This window comes from Sus scrofa, chromosome 13, assembly GCF_000003025.6.
Source record: "Sus scrofa isolate TJ Tabasco breed Duroc chromosome 13, Sscrofa11.1, whole genome shotgun sequence".
Classification (NCBI taxonomy): Eukaryota; Metazoa; Chordata; class Mammalia; order Artiodactyla; family Suidae; genus Sus; species Sus scrofa.
In genome coordinates, this window is record NC_010455.5 from 146,519,629 (window position 1) to 146,542,631 (window position 23,003).

The 23,003-nt window shown below is 39.8% G+C and overlaps 1 protein-coding gene across 7 annotated transcripts in view; it reads left to right on the plus strand.

Moving 5' to 3' along the window:
* CFAP44 (cilia and flagella associated protein 44) overlaps positions 1-23,003 on the plus strand; it is a 156,557-nt gene that overhangs the window by 47,650 nt on the left and 85,904 nt on the right. For all 7 annotated transcript variants that reach the window (XR_002337897.1, XR_002337896.1, XM_021070364.1 and 4 more), the window contains 7 exons: positions 424-588; positions 3,029-3,184; positions 3,570-3,617; positions 4,182-4,281; positions 5,173-5,267; positions 8,603-8,812; positions 17,337-17,447. Coding sequence is in view for 5 of the 7 variants with exons in the window: in XM_021070364.1 (XP_020926023.1) it covers positions 424-588; positions 3,029-3,184; positions 3,570-3,617; positions 4,182-4,281; positions 5,173-5,267; positions 8,603-8,812; positions 17,337-17,447 (885 nt within the window). In the remaining 2 variants the exon portion in view is untranslated. The remainder of the gene's footprint in view (positions 1-423; positions 589-3,028; positions 3,185-3,569; positions 3,618-4,181; positions 4,282-5,172; positions 5,268-8,602; positions 8,813-17,336; positions 17,448-23,003) is intronic.

The following is a 23,003-nucleotide window of genomic DNA, read 5'->3' on the forward strand; positions in this document are numbered from 1 at the left end:
TTGCCATGAGTTGTGTTGTAGATGTGGCTTGGATCTGTGGTGTAGGCCAGCAGCTGCAGCTCTGATTCGGTCCCTAACCTGGGAATTTCTATATGCTGTGAATGCAGCCCTAAAAAGAGAGAAAAAAGGGAGGTGTACAAAGAAATATAGATATAAATATATTTGAAAAATTAACCAGCAACATATGGCCTAATCACAATGATTTTAAAACTCTGCATAATATTTGGTGCAAGTACAATATGGTTAGTGGTTGTTTCTGGGATAGTAAGTGTTCATTGCTGTATTTTTCTTTTGCTGTATTTAAAATTCTTTTACTTTCATAATAAGGAAAAACTTTAATAATAATCCTCACCTGCTCTTTGAGGCATATATACACGTCCGTCTGTCTTAATGCACAGTCCTTCCTTTCTGCACACCTGCCAGGTGCTCTCAGGGTCAGAATGGGGCAACATGCTGCTTTGGGAAGGTGGCCACATCAAAGTTGAGCTGTGTCGAGCTGCAGCCAAGCCCTGTCATCAGGGTCCCATTAACCAGATCATGCTGGACGAGGGGGAAGTCATCACTGTCGGGTCAGATGGATGCGTTAGGGTAAGTTTTCTTTACACTTTAGCCCCACATCAAAACCTTGCAGATAACTCTATGGGTTTCATCAGGTTTTTACTTCTCACAAAGGTCTCTTAACAAAGGAGATCAGTGGTCATTTACTCCCAGGGTCAACTTATTTTAAATCATGCTTCTCTTGTGGTCAGTATTTAAATTCTAGTCAAAATTCATTAACAGCATCTTAGCCCTGAAATTTTCTGAGGGGACATTTTGTTATTTGGAGTCTGTGATTGAACCAGTAGTTTCAGAAAATGGATACTCATGTTAACACAATATCGACAGCAGACGCCGAAGCCCTTCCAAAATGCCTGGTATGAATGGGTCGTTTTCTAGCAACAACAATGCTAACATCTGTTAGTTATTATTGTTATTATTATTATTTTTTACTGAGTTTATCAATTAAAAATACAAAGGCGAGCAATAGGGTTTTCCTGTGGAAGCACCCTACCCATGGCTCCATATACTAGTGGACTTGCTTGTCCTCACCTGTGGACACTGTCCTGCTCATAATGTGGGCTAAGCTGGGACATGGCTCTAGCACCTCCATCCTTCTGGCTGATGTCACACCTCTTCCCCACCCACCTGTGCATATGTATGCTGCTATTGATGTCAAACCTGGAGACTTTTGCTTTGTGTTGTGGTCACCTCCATACATATTTTTACTGGGGCCTTTCATAAGGAAGTATTCCTGGAGTTCCTGTCGTGGCTCAGTGGTTAACGAATCCGACTAGGAACCATGAGGTTTTGGGTTTGATCCCTGGCCTTGTTCAGTGGGTTAAGGATCCAGTGTTGCTGTGAGTTGTGATGTAGGTCGCAGACGCAGCCTGGATCCTGAGTTGCTGTGGCTGTGGTGTAGGCCGGCGGCTACAGCTCTGATTTGACCCCTAGCCTGGGAACCTCCATATGCCATGGGAGTGGCCCAAGAAATGGCAAAAAAGACCAAAAAAAAAAAAAAAAATCCAAAAAAAAAAAAAAAGCAAGTATTCCTAAGGTAAGATTCACTAGACATTTCTTAGGAAGTAAGACTGTATTTTTCTAATAGTTTAGTTTTTTCTGACACTTACTGAGCTTACTTATGGCTCAAACAATGTATTAGAGACATGTTACCCACAGTTTTGTCCTCTTACTATTGGCTTTTTGAACCATGTTAAATTTAATTTGTTATATTTTACCCATTGCCCTGAGAATCTTTTATGTCCTTTATTATGTCATACAATGTATTCTCTACCCTTCCGAAGTATATGTCACCCCCAAATAGACCAAAATACCAAGTAGAAGAAAACCTCAAGAGATGAGAAGTTAAGAAGTTCCCATTGTGGCTCAGCAGTAACGAACCCGACTAGTATCCCTGAGGATGCAGGTTTGATCCCTGGCCCCACTCAGTGGATTGGGGATCCTAAATTTCTGTGGCTGTGGCATAGGCCAGCAGCTGCAGCCCTGATTCAGCTTCTAGCCTGGGAACTTCCATATGCCATGGGTGCGTCCCTAAAAAAAGAGAGAGAGGTAAGTTAAATACTCAAGAGGATCCCTTCATGGACGTCGCTGATTTCTCAGGGTGCTTTCCTTTTCAAAGTCCACCCTCCTTTCTTCAGCCCTTTATGTCATAAATCTCTTCCCCTTACCCTTGAGGAAAAATCTGCTCCAACTTCCAGGAGTTAGTCTGATCCTACGATCTGGGACTGTCCTCCACGAGGCTGCTCTGTGGGATGACACCAGTCTTTCCAAAGTCTGAGATGTTGAGTCCAGGAGAATGTGGCTGGGTGTGACAACAGAGCCATCAGCTGGGCTTTGGCACTTGAAGGACAGTCCTTCTGAGCCTCTCCACCACACGAAGTGAAACTGCTCCCCCTCCTCCTTCCTGAGTACCCTTCTGGTCTCCTATCCCAAGAACTGCAATCCTTATCCAAATGGTAGAGTCTAAACCCATGGTAAGGAGCAGGAACATTTTCTCATGTCCCCATGCAGACATTGTCTGATCTGTATCCGTTTTCTCTGCTTATGATGAAGATAGTGCTTAAATCATTAAGCACAAAGTTCTGTGTTCCCTTTCCAGGGGCCCACAGGTCAGGTATATACAAAATAAATGACCAAACCATTTATTCCTTCTGTACTTTCTATGCAGAAAGACCTGACAGAAACCTTGAAATAAAATTTACTTTGGGTGAATTAGAATTCTTATTCAGGGCTGTATTTTTTCATTAATCTCCATAAATACAAAGGAAACTGTAATAATTATTATCTCCATTTCAGAGCAAAATCTCAGGGGTCAGGTTTTGTCTGGTGTTTTAATTATACCTACTCATTATTAACTTTCATGACATAAGCAGAAATGACTATTGAAAAAAATTGGGACCCTTTCTGGATTAGAAAATATATATTCAGAAACTGCTGATTGATTAAAATCTTTTTCTATTAATTTTATAAGATATGGGATTTTGAGACAATAGACACTGCTGATACTGCAGAGGAGGCCGGGTTGTTAGAGATCGAGCCCATTAATGAACTTCAAGTCGACAAGAATGTCAAACTCTTCTCTATGATAAAAATGAATGAAGTTGGAGCCAACTTTTGGTTGGCTCAGGTAAGTTGCATTCTTCTCTCTTGGCTCTTTAAAGTTATCTGGACATGAAATTAAAATAGTGGTATAATTTATTGTCACCATAAGTCCACTGTACTATTAGGGCTATCATTGATGCTACAATGAAGAGTTCCTGAATTTTGATATCTAATTGACTTATATTTTATAGACAGAAAATCGATTAGCATTTTTATTATGCTAGACTGTAAGTTTTATGAGTTTGCTTTGTTATATATGGAAGTTGCTATTGTTAAATTTCAATCACGCTGTAAAATATATGTAAGCTTTTGGTGTTGTTTGTCCTTTAAGTCATAAACAGAAAATTCTTTTAATTTGATAAAAGTTCAAAATGATCAAACAAAACATTATTAGGTATTTAATTTTTTAGGATGCCAATGGAGCCATTTGGAAGCTTGACCTTAGTTTTTCAAATATTGTAAGTTTGCCTGTTTTTTGTTTCTAATTCTCATGATAAAAACCATTGTCATCCTTCTTTAAAAGATACTTTATCTTTCTCCATACTTGATCATTATTCCTATCAAAAACTTACTCACCAAAGAATTCATATTTCTCTCTTTCTCTCATTATGATTTTACATAAAAAGGATCCATCTCAATAACAAGTTACAAGAAAAGTGTCAATGACAATGCCTAACATTATACAGTTCTTTACAGTTTTCATAAACATGGCACTTTAATTTCTATTATTTTGTATAATCCTCCCAACTACTCTGTTAGGCAGACAGTTGCCATCATCTCATTTTATTGAAATGGAAACTGGCATTTGAGGTGACTTGTGCCAGATCACACAGTCATTAAGTGCAAAGCCAGTACTCTGTTTCTCCAAACTTCAGAGATATTTCTATCTTACTATGCTTTTTTCTCAATTCTATTCAGATAAAGTCACACTTATTATAGGGTTCTATTTGCATTTCTTTAAACTTGACCTTAATTCAGTGCTAACCTATCTTTAAGACCTAATAGGATCTCTTTGTTGTCAGACCCAAGATCCTGAATGCCTCTTCTCCTTCCATTCTGGAGCCATTGAAGCCTTGGCCGTCTCTCCTCTCACTTACCTCATGGCCACTACTGGCTTGGACTGTAAGTAGGAACTCACATCTGGCCTTTTGGGTCTTGTTTTCAATACATTTTTTTTCTGTGTTTGATTAAAGCATTTGATAATTTTTCCAAAAGGGAAGTCTCTGGATGCAAGTGAGGTGAGTTTTTGCAGAGGAGAAAGGGCCCAAAATAAAGCAGTCATGGTTATTGTGAGAGATGAAAATAAAGATAGATTGGTAAGATACTCATGAAAATACTGTTCATCCTTGTATTATCCACATGTGCTTTCCTTTTTCTTTCCATCTCCTTTCTTCCTTCTTGACTTATTGCAAATCTATGTGGACTGTGCAAGGTCAATCATCAGTTGTTTCTTCACTATAGTTGTCCTTGGGTATCCCTGGGGGATGGGTTCCAGCACTTCTGCTAATACCAAAATCCACAGATGCTCAAGTCCCTTACATAAAATGGCATGTATGTTTTCATGTTTATAAATGAACTGACTGAGGGTATGACTGTAAATTTTTGACTAAAGAAAGGCTGTTAGATTATCAGGTGATTGATTGGTTGATCGATTTTGCTTTTTATGGCCGCACCCATAGTGTATGGAAGTTCCCAGGCGAGGGGCCAAATCAGCCTACTGCTGGTGGGCCTACACCACAGCCACAGTAACTTGGAATCCAAGCTGCATCTGCAACCTACACCACAGCTTATGGCAACACCAGATCCCCTGCCTCAGCGAGGCCAGGGATTGAACCCGAATCTTCATGGATACTAGTCAGATTCGTTTCCATTGTGGCACAGTGGGAACTCCTTATTTAATTTTTAATGAAGTGTCTTATTACAGTACTAAAATGTAAAGTAAATCAAGGTTATTAAAGATATTGTAAATATATATATTTATAACTTGTTTCTTTTACAACTGTCTTTCTATAGGTTCTGTTAGACTTTATGATTTTGCTAGCAAAACTCCTTTGGTTCAGATGAAATTCAAACAAGGAGGTACTGCCCTTGCTTGGGTACCACGACTGGTAAGCTTGTTATTACAATGAACTTCTACTAGAATCTAGTTGTAAATATGGCATATCAATGCTATTTCTTAGAAACACCAGATATTTTCTGACTCTGGATTTTAGAGAAGAATAAAAAATTTAACTTAGTTTCTTATCATGACTTCACTATTGTGGTTTTGGTTCTGTTTTAATGAATATCTGTTATTATGCTACCTAAAGTTTAAACATAGTTCTATTTTACAAAGTAATTATCCAACAGAAATTTGTGTATTTATCCCCTATATGTCTGATTGCTATTTCATTCATTCTATATATTTCCAGCATGTCTACAATGTGCTTGGCCTTTTACTAGAATCTGGGAATATAGCAATGAACAAAAAGACAAAAATCCTTGCCCTCATGAACCTTATGCTCTAGGGGCAAAGACAGACAATAAACAAAATAAGTGAAGTATGTTGGATAATGATAAGAGCTATGGGAAAAAAATTAGAGTGGTATTATAGTTGTTTATTGCTGTGTAACAAACTATCCTAATGTAGTGGCATAAAACATCAATCATTTTGTTTTTTTTGGTTTGAGAATTTGGACATGTGACAGCAAGGGTGGATTATCTCTGCTTGACAGTTATCTAGGGCCTCAGTTGGGAAGACTTGAATGGTTGGAGCCTAGAGTCGTCTAAAGGTTTCTGGGTTGAGGGCTGGACTAAGCTGGGATGTCAAGAGGAGTGCTTACCTGAAGCCCATGCCACATAGAGTGGTCATTATCATAGCGCGGGTGGCCTCAGGGAAGTCACACACTTCATTATGGCAGCTCGGGGCTCCAAGATCTATGCTTCCAACAAATAAGGCAGAAGCTTCTGTCCTTTTGTGACAGCCTTGGAAGTCACATAATGTACCATACTTGATTGGGTGAAGCAGATACAAGCTTCACCTAGACTTAGGAGGGAGGAACTTAAACCCTGTCACTGCTGGAGAGGCATGTCAAAGAATTTGCAGCCATATTTTTAAAATATCATGGGAATATTTAGGACATATTTTTATCCTTACTGTTTTGGGTTGAAATCAAAGAAAATGTTCCAGCCTAAAGTGGTCATGAAGATGAATGGAGGAATTTCATGATGGGAGCAAGACCAGAAGGAGAACTCAGGCTGGGGGTAAAAGCAGAGCAATGATGAGGCTGGGTTAAGTAGAAACTACAGAATGTTGAGATTACCAAACGTGGATCACTCTTTATCCTAATCTATTTACACTCTTACTTGAAGTCTTTAAAATACAATCCATGTAACTTAATCATTTATTCTGATGCTCGTGCAATATCCATAGAATGTTTTCTTTTTTAGCCTCACATCCAGGTGTAGATGATATGACTGTTATGCTAGAACTGCCCCTTCTCCATACCCGCTTGCCTTTCTGGAAAACTGCACATCATTCTTTACCAATTAACTCAGGTCAAATATCATCTCCTCTGCATAGCCCTCGGGGCTCCCACCTTCCACTAGAGCTAGGTACTCCTTTCTCTATGATTTCTGTTTAAGACGGTATGTATACCTCTCCTATAGCACTTATCAGTATACTAAGATGATTTACTTTATTAATTGCCTTTCCCACCAAATTGTTCTTTATGGTGACACTGTATCTTAGTCCTCTTTGGACTTCCAGTGCCTCCCAGTTACTGGCACATTTAGACACTTAGTAAATGTTTGAATAAACAGTATTGAATTGGAATTGAATGGAATATAGTTTTGTTATTCCAAAGATTTTCATAATTGCCTACCTCACTCTGCTCTAAAGATTACCTACGGCTCTTGCCCTTCTCCTGAATGCCTCCCAAGACAGCAGATTTTTACATTCAGACATTGCTAGATTTTTATCCCCAGCCCAGGCTTCTCTAAGCTGCAGAACACATATTATCTTCATTTTGTGAGATACCCAGGGGCTTTCAAACGCCACACATCAAAGACTAAATTCATGATCTTCTGCTGACCCCCAGCCAACTGTCCCTTCAAAACAATAATAGCAACAACAAACCACACACACACCCCTGGCTTCTTCAAGTGTTTCCTATCTCAGTAAATGTCTCAGTCATCCTTGACCTCTCCCTCTGCCTCATTCCCCATATCCAGTCAATACCAAAAAAGACCATTATACCTATCTCTAAAAATGTGTCCACATCTCTCATCTCCACTACACCTCAGACCAAGTGACCACAGTCAGCCTTCAGGATTACAGCAGCCATCTCTTAAAATCTGTCTAAAGATCCCCCTGCATCCTATCGAGGCCATCTCAGGTTGATTTTCCATGCTATACCCAGGATGATTTTTCTGAAATAGCAGATCTGATTATGTCACCTCCCCAACCCACACCCCCACCTGAAAACTGTTCACCTCCTCACTGCTCTTCAGATGAAGACTATCCTTAATGTGACATGTAAGCTACTTTGTGACCTGCTGTATGCTTATGGATGCACTGTTCCCTCCCTCAGTCTTCTCTCATCAAAGTATAACTTTATCTGAGTTATGTAATTAGGTATCCTCTGCCAGAAGTGCTTCTGTACTTAGTTAATTCCTGGGCATCCCTCTAGTATCAGCCCCACCATTTCTTCCTTAAGAAAGCCCTCATTCCAAGTCAGCTTTCTTTGCTATATTCTCTCAGAGAATGTTTCTCTAATACTTAGTGCATAATTCTACCTTCCTTTGTGTGGTTGGTTAATGTATGTCCTCCCACTTGACCATGAATTCATGAAATCACAGGTCGAGACTATGCTCACACTTGTATTGCTCGTGATGGGTGCCCAGAACATGGGAGACAGTCCACCATTTGTTCAGTGACTGTTTGGATGGCCTTTGTTTACCTGTCTTGTGGTCAGCAGCGATAAGGAACTGTTCTAGAATGGATGGAGGTTACCAGAAAGTAGTACAATGAATTACTAATGGACATTTATTTTAGTTAATTATTTAGTTATCTAAATAAAATATAGAAGTTATCTAGGGGAGTTCCCATCGTGGCGCAGCGGTTAACGAATCCGACTAGGAACCATGAGGTTGCGTGTTCGATCTCTGGCCTTGCTCAGTGGGTTAAGGATCCGGCGTTGCTGTGAGCTGTGGTGTAGGTTGCAGATGCGGCTCGGATCCCGCATTGCTGTGGCTCTGGCGTAGGCCAGTGGCTACAGCTCCGATTCGACCCCTAGCCTGGGAACCTCCATATGCCGTGGGAGCAGCCCGAAGAAATAGCAAAAAGACAAAAAAAAAAAAAAGTTATCTGAAGAAAATACAGAAGTATCTGTTATGTAGTACAACTTTCTTAATCAACTAATTTCGGAAACCTTGCATTTCTTTTTTATCCAATGGGGCACAGGTGAACTTTAAGGGAGCACAATTTATCGTAGGATTCGAAGATGGCATTGTTCGAATTCTTGACCTTTTTGATCCAAAAGGGCTCACAGTTTTTGTGGGACGGAAGAGAATTTTGGATGCAGACATTCGCTTAAAACAGGTTTTCAAACCTCATACTGCTGCTGTCACTGCTTTAGCTTATGATCGTGATGGAGAAGTTCTAGCCACAGGGGTAAGTAATAGCAGATTTCTTTTGGTTTTTTATTGAACTTCTGTGGTTAACCTTGTCTTTAGTCTTTTTTTTTTTTATTTTTTATTTTCCCACTGTACAGCAAGGGGGTCAGGTTATCGTTACATGTATAGACTACAATTACAGTTTCCCCCCCCCTTTCTTCTGTTGCAACATGAGTATCTAGACATAGTTCTCAATGCTATTCAGCAGGATCTCCTTGTAAATCTATTCTAAGTTGTGTCTGATAAGCCCAAGCTCCCGATCCCTCCCACTCCCTCCCTCTCCCATCAGGCAGCCACAAGTCTCTTCTCCAAGTCCATGATTTTCTTTTCTGAGGAGATGTTCATTTGTGCTGGATATTAGATTCCCGTTATAAGTGATATCATATGGTATTTGTCTTTGTCTTTCTGGCTCATTTCACTCAGTATGAGATTCTCTAGTTCCATCCATGTTGCTGCAAATGGCATTATGTCATCCTTTTTTATGGCTGAGTAGTATTCCATTGTGTATATATACCAATCTTCTGAATCCAATCCTCTGTCGATGGACATTTGGATTGTTTCCATGTCCTGGCTATTGTGAATAGTGCTGCAATGAACATGCGGGTGCATGTGTCTCTTTTAAGTAGAGCTTTGTCCGGATAGATGCCCAAGAGTGGGACTGCAGGGTCATATGGAAGTTCTATGTATAGATTTCTAAGGTATCTCAAAACCGTTCTCCATAGTGGATGTACCAGTTTACATTCCCACCAGCAGTGCAGGAGGGTTCCCTTTTCTCCACAGCCCCTCCAGCACTTGTTATTTGTGGATTTATTAATGATGGCCATTCTGACTGGTGTGAGGTGGTATCTCATGGTAGTTTTGATTTGCATTTCTCTTATAATCAGTGATGTTGAGCATTTTTTCAAGTGTTTGTTGGCCATCTGTATATCTTCTTTGGAGAAATGTCTATTCAGGTCTTTTGCCCATTTTTCCATTGATTGATTGGTTTTTTTGCTGTTGAGTTGTATAAGTTGCTTATATATTCTAGAGATTAAGCCCTTGTCAGTTGCATCATTTGAAACTATTTTCTCCCATTCTGTAAGTTGTCTTTTTGTTTTCTTTTTGGTTTCCTTTGCTGTGCAAAAACTTTTCAGTTTGATGAGGTCCCATGGGTTTATTTTTGCTCTAATTTCTATTGCTTTGGGAGACTGACCTGAGAAAATATTCATGATGTTGATGTCAGAGAGTGTTTTGCCCATGTTCTCTTCTAGGAGTTTGATGGTGTCCTGTCTTATATTTAAGTCTTTCAGCCATTTGGAGTTTATTTTTGTGCATGGTGTGAGGGTGTGTTCTAGTTTCATTGCTTTGCATGCAGCTGTCCAGGTTTCCCAGCAATGCTTGCTGAATAGACTTTCTTTTTCCCATTTTATGTTCTTGCCTCCCTTGTCAAAGATTAATTGACCATAGGTGTCAGGGTTTATTTCCGGATTCTCTATTCTGTTCCATTGGTCTGTCTGTCTGTTTTGGTACCAGTACCACACTGTTTTGATGACTGTGGCTTTGTAGTATTTCTTGAAGTCTGGGAGAGTTATGCCTCCTGCTTGGTTTTTGTTTCTCAGGATTGCTTTGGCAATTCTGGGTCTTTTGTGGTTCCATATAAATGTTTGGATTGTTTGTTCTAGTTCTGTGAACAATGTCATGGGTAATTTGATAGGGATTGCATTGAATCTGTAGATTGCTTTGGGTAGTATGGCCATTTTCACAATATTGATTTTTCCAATCCAGGAACATGGAATATCTTTCCATTTCTTTACATCTTCTTTGATCTCTTTGATTAAGGTTTTATAGTTCTCGGCATATAGGTCCTTTACCTCTTTGGTCAGGTGTATTCCGAGGTATTTGATTTTGTGAGGTACAATTTTAAAAGGTATCGTATTTTTGTATTCCTTTTCTAATGTTTCATTGCTGGTATACAGAAATGCAACTGACTTCTGAATGTTAATCTTATATCCTGCTACTTTGCTGAATTTATTAATCAGTTCAAGGAGTTTTGGGGTTGAGTCCTTAGGGTTTTCTAGGTATAGTATCATGTCATCTGCATATAGTGACAGTTTGATCTCTTCTCTTCCTACATGGATGCCTTTTATTTCTTTTGTTTGTCTAATTGCTGTGGCTAAGACTTCCAAAACTATGTTGAAGAGCAGTGGTGAGAGTGGGCATCCCTGTCTTGTTCCAGATTTGAGTGAGAAGGCTTTCAGTTTTTCCCCATTGAGGATTATATTTGCTGTGGGTTTATCATAAATGGCTTTGATTATATTCAGGAATGTTCCCTCTATACCCACTTTGGCGAGGGTCTTGATCATGAATGGATGTTGGACTTTGTCAAATGCTTTTTCTGCGTCTATTGAGATGATCATATGATTTTTGACTTTTTTTTTGTTAATGTGGTGTATGATGCTGATTGATTTGCGTATGTTGAACCATCCTTGTGAACCTGGGATGAACCCAACCTGGTCATGGTGTATAGTTTTTTTGGTATGTTGTTGGATTCGGTTGGCTAAGATTTTGTTGAGAATTTTTGCATCTATATTCATCAATGATATTGGGCGATAGTTTTCTTTTTTGGTGGTATCTCTGTCTGGTTTTGGAATGAGGGTGATGGTGGCCTCATAGAATGTCCTTGGGAGTATTCCTTCTTCTTCAACCTTTTGAAAGAGTTTAAGGAGGATGGGTACCAATTCCTCTTTATATGTTTGATAAAATTCACCTGTGAAGCCATCTGGTCCTGGACTTTTATTTGTAGGGAGTGATTTTATGACCTCTTCAATTTCATTTCTAGTGATCGGTCTGTTCAGTTGGTCTGTTTCTGCTTGATTCAGTTTTGGCAGGCTGTAAGATTCTAGAAAATTGTCCATTTCTTCCAGATTGTCAAACTTGTTGCCATACAGTTGTTCATAGTATTCTCTTATGGTTTTTTGTATTTCTGCTGTATCCGTTGTGATTTCTCCTTTTTCATTTATAATTTTGGTTATTTGGGTTCTTTCTCTCCTCTTTTTAGTGAGTCTGGCCAGGGGTTTGTCAATTTTGTTCACCTTTTCAAAGAACCAGCTCTTGGTTTTATTAATTTTCTCTATTGTTTTTTGAGTCTCTATTTTATTGATTTCTTCTTTGATCTTTATAATTTCCTTCCTTCTTCTGACTTTAGGACTTTTTTGTTCTTCTTTTTCTAATTCGTTTAGGTGGAGGGTTAAGTTGTCAATTTGGGATCTTTCTTCTTTTTTGAGAAAGGCCTGTATTGCTATAAATTTCCCTCTGAGCACTGCTTTCACAGCATCCCATAGATTTTGAGAGGTTGTGTCTTCATTATCATTTGTTTCAAGGTAGTTTTTCATTTCCTTCTTGATTTCCTCATTGACCCATTGGTTTTTTAGTAGCATGTTGTTTAGTCTCCATGTAGTGGGTTTTTTCTCTTTGCTTTTCCCATGGTTGATTTCTAATTTCATGGCATTGTGGTCAGAGAAGATACTTGAGATAATTTCTACGCTCCTAAATTTATTGAGATTCGCTTTGTATCCCAATATGTGGTCGATTCTTGAGAATGTTCCATGAGCATTTGAGAAGAATGTGTATTCTGATTTTTTTGGATGTAGTGTCCTGAAGATATCAATGAAGTCTAACTTTTCTATTGTTTCCTTTAGGATCTCTGTTGCTTTATTGGTTTTCTGTCTAGAGGATCTGTCCATTGATGTGAGGGGGGTATTTAGGTCTCCTACTATGATTGTATTCTCATAAATATCTCCCTTTATGTCTGTTAATATTTGTTGTTTGTATCTGGGTGCTCCTATATTTGGGGCATATATGTTGACAATAGTAACATCCTCTCCTTGGATGGATCCCTTAATCATTAAATAGTGTCCTTCTTTGTCTTTCTTTATGTCTTTTGTTTTAAAGTCTATTTTGTCTGATATGAGCGTTGCGACTCCTGCTTTTCTGTCATGTCTATTGGCGTGAAATATTTTTCCCCAGCCTTTCACTTTCAATCTATATGTATCTTTTGTCCTAAGGTGAGTTTCTTGTAGGCAGCATATTTAAGGTTTTTGCCTTTTTATCCACTCAGCCACTCTGTGTCTTTTGATTGGGGCATTCAGTCCATTGACATTTAAGGTGATAATTGATAGATGATTATTTATTGCCATTTGAACCTCGTGTTCTAGTTGATTCTATGGTTCTCCATTCTTCCTTTCTTTTTTTTTTTTTTTGGTTGGCTGGTCTCCTGTTATTATCTGCTTGAGTGTATTTTTTTTTTCATTTTTTGCAAATGCAATATTTGGTTTTGGCTTGTGGTTGCCCTGTTTTTTAAGTATGCTAACCCCTTCCCATAATTGTGTGTTTTAACCTGATGGTCCTGTAAGTTCAAACACTTCATTACTATATTAAAATTAAGAAGAGAGACATATAAACAAACAAAAAGGGTTATTTACTTCCTAACATCCCTTGCCCACATTTTATGGTTTTGATGACTCTTTTTTATTTTTTTCTTTTTAATTTTATTTTGTTTGAAGCATGTTCATGATTAAATCTGTATGCCCCTTATTTGAGTGACTGCTCTCTGATTGCAGTTTCCTCAGTCCTAGTTCTTCCTCTTCTTCTTTTTTTTTTTCTTTTCTTTTTTCTTCTCTTTCCTTCCTTTCTTTTTGGTTTAGAGAAGCCCTTTCAATATTTCCTTTAACCTGGGTTTTGTGTTGCTGTATTCTTTAAGTTTTTGTTTGTTGGGAAAAATTTTTATTTCCCCTTCTATTTTAAATGATATTCTTGCTGGATAGAGTATTATAGGTTGCATATTTTTTCCTTTTAGCACTTTAAATATCTGTTGCCATTCCCTCCTGGCCTGTAGTGTTTCTGTAGAGAAATCAGCTGATATTCTTATGGGGGTTCCCTTGTAGGTAACATTCTGTTTTTCTCTTGCTGCCTTTAGGACCCTCTTTATCACTAACTTTTGCCATTTTTATTATGATGTGTCTTGGTGTGGGTCTGTTTGGGTTCAGTTTGTTTGGGACCCTCTGTGCTTCTTGTATCTTGAATCCAGTATCCTTTAGATTTGGGAAGTTTCCATCGATAATTTCTTCAAATATATTTTCCATTCCCTTATCTTTTTCTACTCCTTCTGGAATTCCTATTATGCATAGATTGGCCCACTTTATATTATCCCATAGGTCTCTTATATTGCTTTCCAGGTTTTTGATTCGGTTTTCTGTCTGTTGACTGGATTGAGTGATTTCCATTATTCTATCTTCCATATCACTGATTCGTTCTGCATTATTCACTCTGGTTTTTACTGCCCCTAGTTCAGTTTGCATCTCTGCAAATGAATGTTCTAGTTTTTCTTGGCTCCTCCTTATATTTTCTAGTTCCTTTCTGAGGGTATCTGCATTACTGTTCATATCTTCTCTTAATTCCTTCAGTATTTTCACTATTTCTCTTTTGAACTCCAGGTCTGTCTGACTGCAGAGATCTGTTTCATTGCTGACTGTTTTAGGTGAGTTCTCCTGTTGGTTTGACTGGGGGTGGTTTCTCAGCTTCTTCATCTTGCTTGTTGTTTTCTTTCTCCTGAGGGAGTTGTACTCTCCGTGATCGGGCAGTGTTTGCTTTGTCACTGCCGTGGAATATTTCCTGAGGGCTGGCATTGTTGGTCAATCTTTTTTGAGGCAGTGTGGCTTTTCTGGAGTGTTGATGGGGCTAACAGTGTTTCTTTGAAGCAAAGGAGGACTTCCTGAGGGCAGACAGGACTGGGAGGTCCACACTACGATGGTAGCAGATTTCACTCGGTCATGCAGAGCTGCTCTGGTGTTTTTAGGCTGTGGGGTTCTTGCAGGGGGTTGGTGGTGTTGGGCAGCTGCTTTTTAGGGGTGCATCACCCCCTGGGGGCTGGAGCAGCTATCTGGGGCACTGAGAACCTGAGAGGCTCTTCCCTAGGGCAGCCCAACTCAGAAGGACAGCCTGAGAATGTAGGCGGATCTTTTCACAGTCTGGCTGAGCTTGTTGCAGCTTTTCTGGGCTGCAGGGGCTCTTCCAGGGGGCTGATGGTGCTGAGCAGTTATTTCACGGGAGTGGGGCACCCTCTGGGGGCTTGGGCGGGTAGCAGGGCCATTGGAGACCCAAGAGGCTCCTCCCCAGGGCAGCCCGACTCAGAAAAACCATCTGAGATCTTTTCCCAACTCGGCCAGGCTTGTTGCAGCTTTCCTGGGCTGCAGGGGGTCCTGCCTGGAGCTGGTAGTCCTATGCAGCTGGTCCACTAGGTCTCAGCACCTCCTGGGGGCTTGGGCGGGTAGCAGGGCCGTTGGAGACCCAAGAGGCTCCTCCCCAGGGCAGCCCGACTCAGAAAAACCATCTGAGAATTATGCCGATCTATTCACAGCCTGGCTAAGCTTGTTCTAGCTTTTCTGGGCTGCAGGCCTTTTCTCGGGGGCTGGTGGTGTTTGGTGCTGCTCTGTGGAAGTGTAGCCCCTCCAAAGGGCAAGCAGGCCTGTGCAGGGACAGCCCCTGCAGTGGCAGGCTTCAGGCAATTGTTGAGGCCAGCCCTCCTGGATGGCAGGCAGCCCCAGGTCCGGTGAGAGCGTAGGGTGTGGCGGGGGTGGGGGGAGGGGATGCACTGGGAAGCACAGTTTTCAGCTAGCTAGCGGGCCTGTAAGAAGCTTGCTGTGGCGTGGGGGGTATTCTATGGAGACCCACCCCTTCTTCTCTCCCCTCCCCAGCACGGGCGCAGACCAGGCTCTTCTCCCAGGTTCCCTCTGATGTGGCTTTCCACTTCCCCGCTCCTAGAGTATTGTTCCCTTCCTCTGCGACAGCTTTGTTTTCTAGTCTCCCAGGCAGTCTCTGCCCCGTCAAATGGTTTCTAGACCTCCCAAGCAGTTTCCGCTCTGTCCCGCCCCCCCAGCCCTGGGACTAACCTCTGGAGCCGAGGTCTCCGCGCCCAGCCCCCACCCAGGCGTCGCCCAGCCCTTTCTAGGGGATTAACCTTTGGAGGCGAGGTCTCGGTGCCCAGCCCCCACTCAGGCGTCTCAATTTTTGGTGACTGTGCCTGTAGTTCAGATGGTCCGTTGGGTTCTTTATCGGCTTTTCCGTACTCCAACTTACTGCTACTCTCTTCTCTGCATCTGGAGATTCCTCCGGTTCGTTTGATCTTTCCCCTGGTAGGTGACTTTCCAGGGTGCGGGATCCCTTTCTCCTCCACAGTTCCCTTTTGGGAGCACCCGTCCCGCTCGGATTCACCTTCTCTCACTCTCCTCTTTTCTCCCGTTCTGCCCAATAATGTCACGAACTTCTTGCCGTTATTGGAGTTTAGGTTCATCTGCCAGCGATTGGTTGTTGTTCTGTGCGAGTCATTTATTCTGTAGATGTGCTTTTTTTGTTGTGTTTGTGGGAGAGGGCGAGCGTGTCCCCCTACTCCTCCACCATCTTGTCCTCTCTGCTAGTCTTCCTACTTAATTATTCCTTATTTGCTTATATATCTTTCTGAGAATATATACATAGTTTGCTTTCTTTGTATTCATGTTCTTTCAGTATAGTCTGTACATAACATTTTAAAATATTCTTAGAGTTCCCGTCGTGGTGCAGCAGAAATGAATCCAACTAAGAACCATGAGGTTGAGGTTTTGATCCCTGGTCTCGCTCAGTGGGTTAAGGATCCGGCGTTGCTGTGAGCTATGGTGTGGGTTGCAGACGCGGCTCGGATCCAGCATTGCTGTGGCTCTGGCGTAGGCTGGCACCCTTAGCTCAGATTTGACCCTTGGCCTGGGAACTCTATAGGCCACAGGTGCGGCCCCGAAAAGACAAAAAAAAAAAAAAAAGAAAGAAAAAAGAAAAAAATTCTTGGAGTTCCTGCTATGAGGCAGTGGGTTAAGAATTGGACTGCAGCTTCTTGGGTGGCTGTGGAGCTGCAGCTTCAATCCCCTGCCTGGCACATTGGATTAAAAAATCCAGCATTGCCACAGGTGCAGCATAGGTTTGGTCCCTAACCCAAGAACTTCCATATGCCACACTGTGGCCATAAAATAAAATAAAATAATATAATATAAATTTAAAAATTCTTAAAAATTGAGTTATAATGTTTATTTAAATGAATTGAAATTTTCAATTGGGAATCATGTAACATGTTATGTGTATAATCGATATTTTATAACATAGGTATGTGCTTATATAAAATTGTTATAAGTGAAGATAACCATGTAAATTCTTTATGTGTAAATAGCTGAGCATATGCATTATGGAATTTTTTGTCATTTAATCTTATATACAGGTATGGTGATCATTTTTTTCTTTAAAAAACCTGTATAAGAAAACATGTTTTGTCAAATATTCTTATGGGGAAAATGAAGCAAACATTGGAAATAGGAAGGTTCACAGAATGTTCATGAATAATCTGGGATATATGATGATTTTAAATATAAGTACACAGTGGGTGTATAGTTATTAAATGCTTCTTTGTGCTCTGTGGAATAGATTTCACAATAAAATATATTTGATGGGTATCTCTTTTTTCTTAGAGTAAAGATAAAACTGTCTTCTTCTTCGAAGTGGAAAGGGATTATAAACCAATTGGTTATATCACTACTCCTGGGCCTGTTTGCCAGTTAATGTGGTCTGGAGTCTCTCATGTAAGTAGCTGTTTGTCTTCATGCTTAAACCTCAATTACTACATAGTGAAATGAGAATAGTAGGTGAAAATGTTAGCCTCATTCCTTCATTCCTGGTCCTGCACTGAGGGGCCAGTGAGCTGTTTGGCTTGACCACTCCCCTACACCCCTCCCACTACCTCCTCTCTCATCCATAAGCTAATTAATTGCCTATATAGTACCCTCTCCCAACACTGGGTTGTATCAGACTGCTTCAGCAATGGTGTTGTTAGCCCAATACACAACATGTCAGAATGTGTTGACTTGGATCTGTCAGTGTTCTGACATGAAGTTCAGTTCACTGGCATATGCACACTTTTGTATATGGAATGGATGGTCAATGGGGACCTGTTGTATAGCACAGGGAACTCTACTCAATATTCTGTGATATCCTATATGGGAATGGATGGTGTTAAGTATAACCGAATCACTTTGCTGAACAGCAGAAATTAACAGAATATTGTACATCAACTATGATGAAAATTTTTTTAAAAGCTCAGTTCTAAGGTCTGAGTGTTCTTGTCCTCATCTTTATTCCTTTCCTTCTCTTCTGCCCCTTGTTCCACCTCCTTTTCTCATATAATTGTGCATTGCCTCTTTCCAAACAACAGTTGGTGATTCAATATTGCTTACTAATCTCATTTAATGCCTCTAATTTCCCTAATTTTGAGCATAGGATAATTCAGTCATCTGCACATTGAACACAGGATAATTCAGTCATCTGCATATTGGTTGAATGTCTACACCAGGTGCTGGAATTATTTAGATTCCAGCATAATAAACTGCTTAGAACTGCATAGAAGTACTGTCAGGATTCGAGGGGGGGGGAGGGAAACCATCTGTAATCTATTTTAAGCTCTTCTAGAAGAAAAGGCCTATAAAATATAGTGATATCTTTAAGAATGCTTTTATAATTAATCAACAAATACTCATTGTCTTCAGCTTTGCTAGGCACTGGTGATGGATTCACTAAGCAGGGCAAAACAGTATCTTCTGAGGGAGAAAAATGTACATATGTTTAAGAAGTTGTATTGTTCTGTGATGTAATCATTTTAAGGTTTCACAAGGGACTAAAATATCAGTGATATCAGTGGTATAGACAATATGAGCTATGACTATAGAGCAGGGGAATATCAAGAAAGAGAGAAGTTAACATGTTATATTACTGTACTTTGTGGAATTGGCAGGATATGAGTCAGTAGAGAGGAGGTGGGTGCAAGTGGTATAGGTAAAGGGAATGAGAGCTGCAACGGATACTCTGTGGTAAAGCATGAACGATGCATCACAACATGTAATATTATGTGCCTCCTTCAATCATTTCCTTAGATAACAAAAGTTTAAAAAACATTTTTTCAGGGTTTAGGAATAATGATGGGTGGGGAAGGGGTGGGCGTTACTATAAAGGGGAGGCTTGAGGAAGATCTTGGAGTTTGTATTTTGATTGCTATGGATGGTTACATGAGTTTACACATGTGATAAAATGACATATAACTGTACACAATTCTATGTTAATGTTGATTCCTAGTTTGATATTGTTGCAGAAGAGGTAACCAATGAAAGAAACTGGGCAAAGGGTATATGATACTTCTTTGTACTGTCTTGCAACTTCCTACGAATCAATAATTATTTCAGAATATGGAATTTAAAAAGTTAAAAGTAGGAGTTCCTGCTGTGGCTCAGCAGAAATGAACCTGACTAGTATCCATGAGAACGCAGATTTGATCTCTGGCCTTGCTCAGTGGGTTAAGAATCCGGCATTGCTGTGAGCTGTGGTGTAGGTTGCAAATGTGGCTCAGATCTGGCATGGCTGTGGCTGGGCTGGCAGCTGAAGCTCCAATTTGACCCCTAGCCTGGAAACTTCCATATTCCTGAAGTGTGGCCCTGGGAAAAAAAAAAATTAAAAGTAGGCAGAAGAGATCTAAGCTGGTGGGGGTGGGGTAGGGAAGAAGTAAATTACCATGTGTAACTAACTGATATGCTGCCTACTTTAGTTATCCAAATAGCAATAGCTGGTAGCTCCCACCAGCTCAATGGTCAGACCTTCTATCTTCTTCTTTTTTTTTTTCTATCTTCTTGAATGCATTAAGCTTCTGCTTATAATTTTGGTGTCCAATAAATGTGCATCACACACAGAACCGTTCTGCTTGCAGTGGTCACTACCATGATCACTTAGGCCATGATCACATAGGCAGCGGCATGAAGTTACAAAGGGAGCCAGATGAGAGGCAGGTAGATTTACTGGGCAGCTGCATTCCAGATCAGATGTGACCAAGGTGTGAAAGATTGTGTGGATACGTAGAAGGTATAATTAATAGACCTTGGTGATCTTTTGAATTTCTGGGGGGAATTTCGGAGTGTCTAAATGAAATTCATTAGAGTTTCTCTTAAGACATGTTTTTTCTCCTGAATTTTTTCTGGGAGCATTGTTCTCCTTGTTACCTAAACCAGAAAATCTTTAGACTCATTTCTTCCCTACTTCTAACCACCCTGGTTCACCAAGCCCCCCATTGGTTGTATATCCTAAATGTCTGTTAAATCTGTCCTTCCTCTTTGTTCCTCTCTGTTTCATGCATTAAGCTTAGTACTTGATCTCCACTGCCTGAAAACACTTCCCTCTTGTCATCTGGGCAAACATCAACTCGCTATTTTTTTTAACACACGCACAATTTGCTAACATTTTATTAAGGATTTTTGCATCTATGTTCACATCCCCCCCTTTTGTAATGTCTTTGCTAGCTTTGGAATCGAGGTGTTTCTGGCATTATTTTTAAAAACAAATATTTTGTAGTCTCTGGACCTGAGTTGTTTGTAGGAGGATTTTTAATAATGGATTGAATTTCTTCAATAAATAGAGAACTCTACACTGCTACAATAAATTGACTTCCAACCCACAATTTTATATCCAGTGGTAGTATTGCTCAAAACTGAATGTAAGTAGACAATGATGTGACCTTGGGGATGAAATTAGCAACTCTTGTTACCATGCAGCTTAGGACTGTGGAAATGTTTTAAAGGCAAAGGCCCAGTAGAATGTCAGGCTCACTTTTCTGTGTTTCCCTTTTCTCTGGTGTCATGTGCCCTCAAGTCCTAAATTTTTTTGTCACTTTGAACTTCAGCTTGTGTCTTTTCATCTCTGGGAGAGTGCCTAAAGCTCAAGAACAGTGCATTCTATTTGGCTTCTAGGTCCTGTGTAGTAAGTTGGCCAGTGCCCTTCACGGAAAGGGGTGCAGAGAATACCCAGCTTGCCTCGCCTAGCTTCCCTTCTCCTGGCATCTTGGCCCTTAGAGTTGTGGCTGTACTGGTTTGTCTGTGATGTCTTGACCTAGCTTTTTCAGCAAACTTTTCATGTATTATTGAATTTATTTTGCTAAGATTAGAATTTTCATTTATGTTTATAAATAATATCCAGCTAGTATTTTCTGTCTTCATAGTTCATCATCAGGTTGGTTAGAGTTTGTTTTTTTTTTAATTTCCTAAGAGGAATTGTAAAATATTCCTTCTTTTTTCTATCTGTTGAAGAGTTTGCATTAGAATTTTGAATGTTTGGCAGATGTAGTGGAGCCATCAGAGCACATGAGTGGTTTTTTGTTTTGTTTTGTTGTTTTTTCAGGTGATTTAAAAAATGTTGATTCAAGGTCTTTAATGATTATAGTTCTTTAAAAAATTTTAAAGTGTAATTGATATAACATGAAATTAGTTATAGATGTGCAAATATTTCTGTGCATTGCAAACTGATCAACACGGTAAGTTTGGTTTAAATATTTATCACCATACATAAGATCTTTTGAGATCTACTCCTTGAACATCCAAATATGCAATACAGCATTATTAACTGTTCATCATGCTGAAAATTACATTCCCATGACTTATTTGTAACTGGGAATTTGTACCTTTGAGCTCCTTCACTTTACCCATCCCCAACCTCTATTGCTGGCAACTACCTGTCTAATTTCTGTATCAATGTTTCTTTCCTCCCCTTCCCTTCCATTCTCTTCCCTTCCCTTCCCTTCCCTTTCCTCCTTTCTTCCTTCCTTTCAGACTCTACATATAAGTAAGATCATAAAGTATTTGTCTTTCTTTTCCTGATTTATTTCACTTGGGACAATGCCCTCAAGTTCCATCCACATTGTTGCATTGATAAGATTTCACTCTTTTTTATGGCTTAATAATATTCCATTGACACACACACACACACACACACACACACACACACACACACAATATGTATATATATATCTATATAATTTCTTTATCCAGTCATTCTTTTTTATTTTTTTATCTTTTTGCCTTTTCTAGGGCAACTCCCATGGCATATGGAGGTTCCCAGGCTAGGGGTCTAACCCACTGAGCGAGGCCAGGGATTGAACCTGCAACCTCATGGTTCCTAGTCAGATTCGTTAGCCACTGCACCATGACAGGAACTCCTATCCAGTCATTCTTAAACTTAGGTTGTTTCTATATTTTTGGGCTATTGTAAAGAATGTTGCAGTAAACATGAGGGTACATGTACCTTTTTTTTTTTTTTTGAATCTTTTTAGGGCCACACCCATGGCATATGGAGACTCCCGGACTAGGGATCAAATCTGAGCTATAGATGCTGGTCTACACCAAGGGAGCAGCAATGCCAGATCCTAGCCACATCTGTGACCTACACTACAGCTCACAGCAATGCCAGATCCTAACCCACTGAGTGAGGCCAGGGATCAAACCTGAAGCCTCATAGATGCTAGTCAGGTTCGTTTCTGCTGAGCCACAATGGGAACTCCAAGGGTGCATGTATCTTTTTGAGTTAATGTTTTCATTTTCTTCGGTAAATACCCAGCAAATGTGGAATTGCTTGATCATATGGTAGTTCTACTTTTATTTTTTGAGGAATCTCCACACTGTTTTCCATAGTGACTATACTGATCTATGTTTTCACCAGTAGTGCACAAGGGTTCCCTTTTCTCCACATCCTAGCCAACATTTCCTATCTTTTTGGTATCAGCTATTTTAATAGGTGTGAGGTGATATCATTGTGGTTTTGATTTATGATTCCCTGATGATTAGTGATATTGAACATCCTTTCATGTTCCTGTTCTCTGTCTGTATATCTTCTTTCAGAAAATGTCTGTCTATTCAGATCTTTGGCCCACTTTTTAATTAAATTATTTGTACTTTCTATTTTTTGCCATTTTAGTTGTATGAATGTGTATTTTGGATATTAATCCCTTTCAGATAGATTATTTGCAAATAAATATTTTCTGTCATTCATAAAGTTTCCTTTCATGTTGTTGATCTTCTTCACTGTGCAAATCTTTTTAGTTTGATGTAGTCTCACTTGTTCATTTTTGCTTTTGTTTCCTTTGTTTTTGTGTCAGATCCAAAAAATCATCACCAAGATCAATGCCAAGGAACTTACTGCTTATGTTTTATGCAAGAAGTTTTATGTTTTCAGGTCTTACATTCAAGTCTTTAATTCATTTTTAGTTAAATTTTGTGCATGGTGTAAGACAGTATTTCAGTTTCATCCTTTTGCTTGTGGTGGTTCAGTTTTCC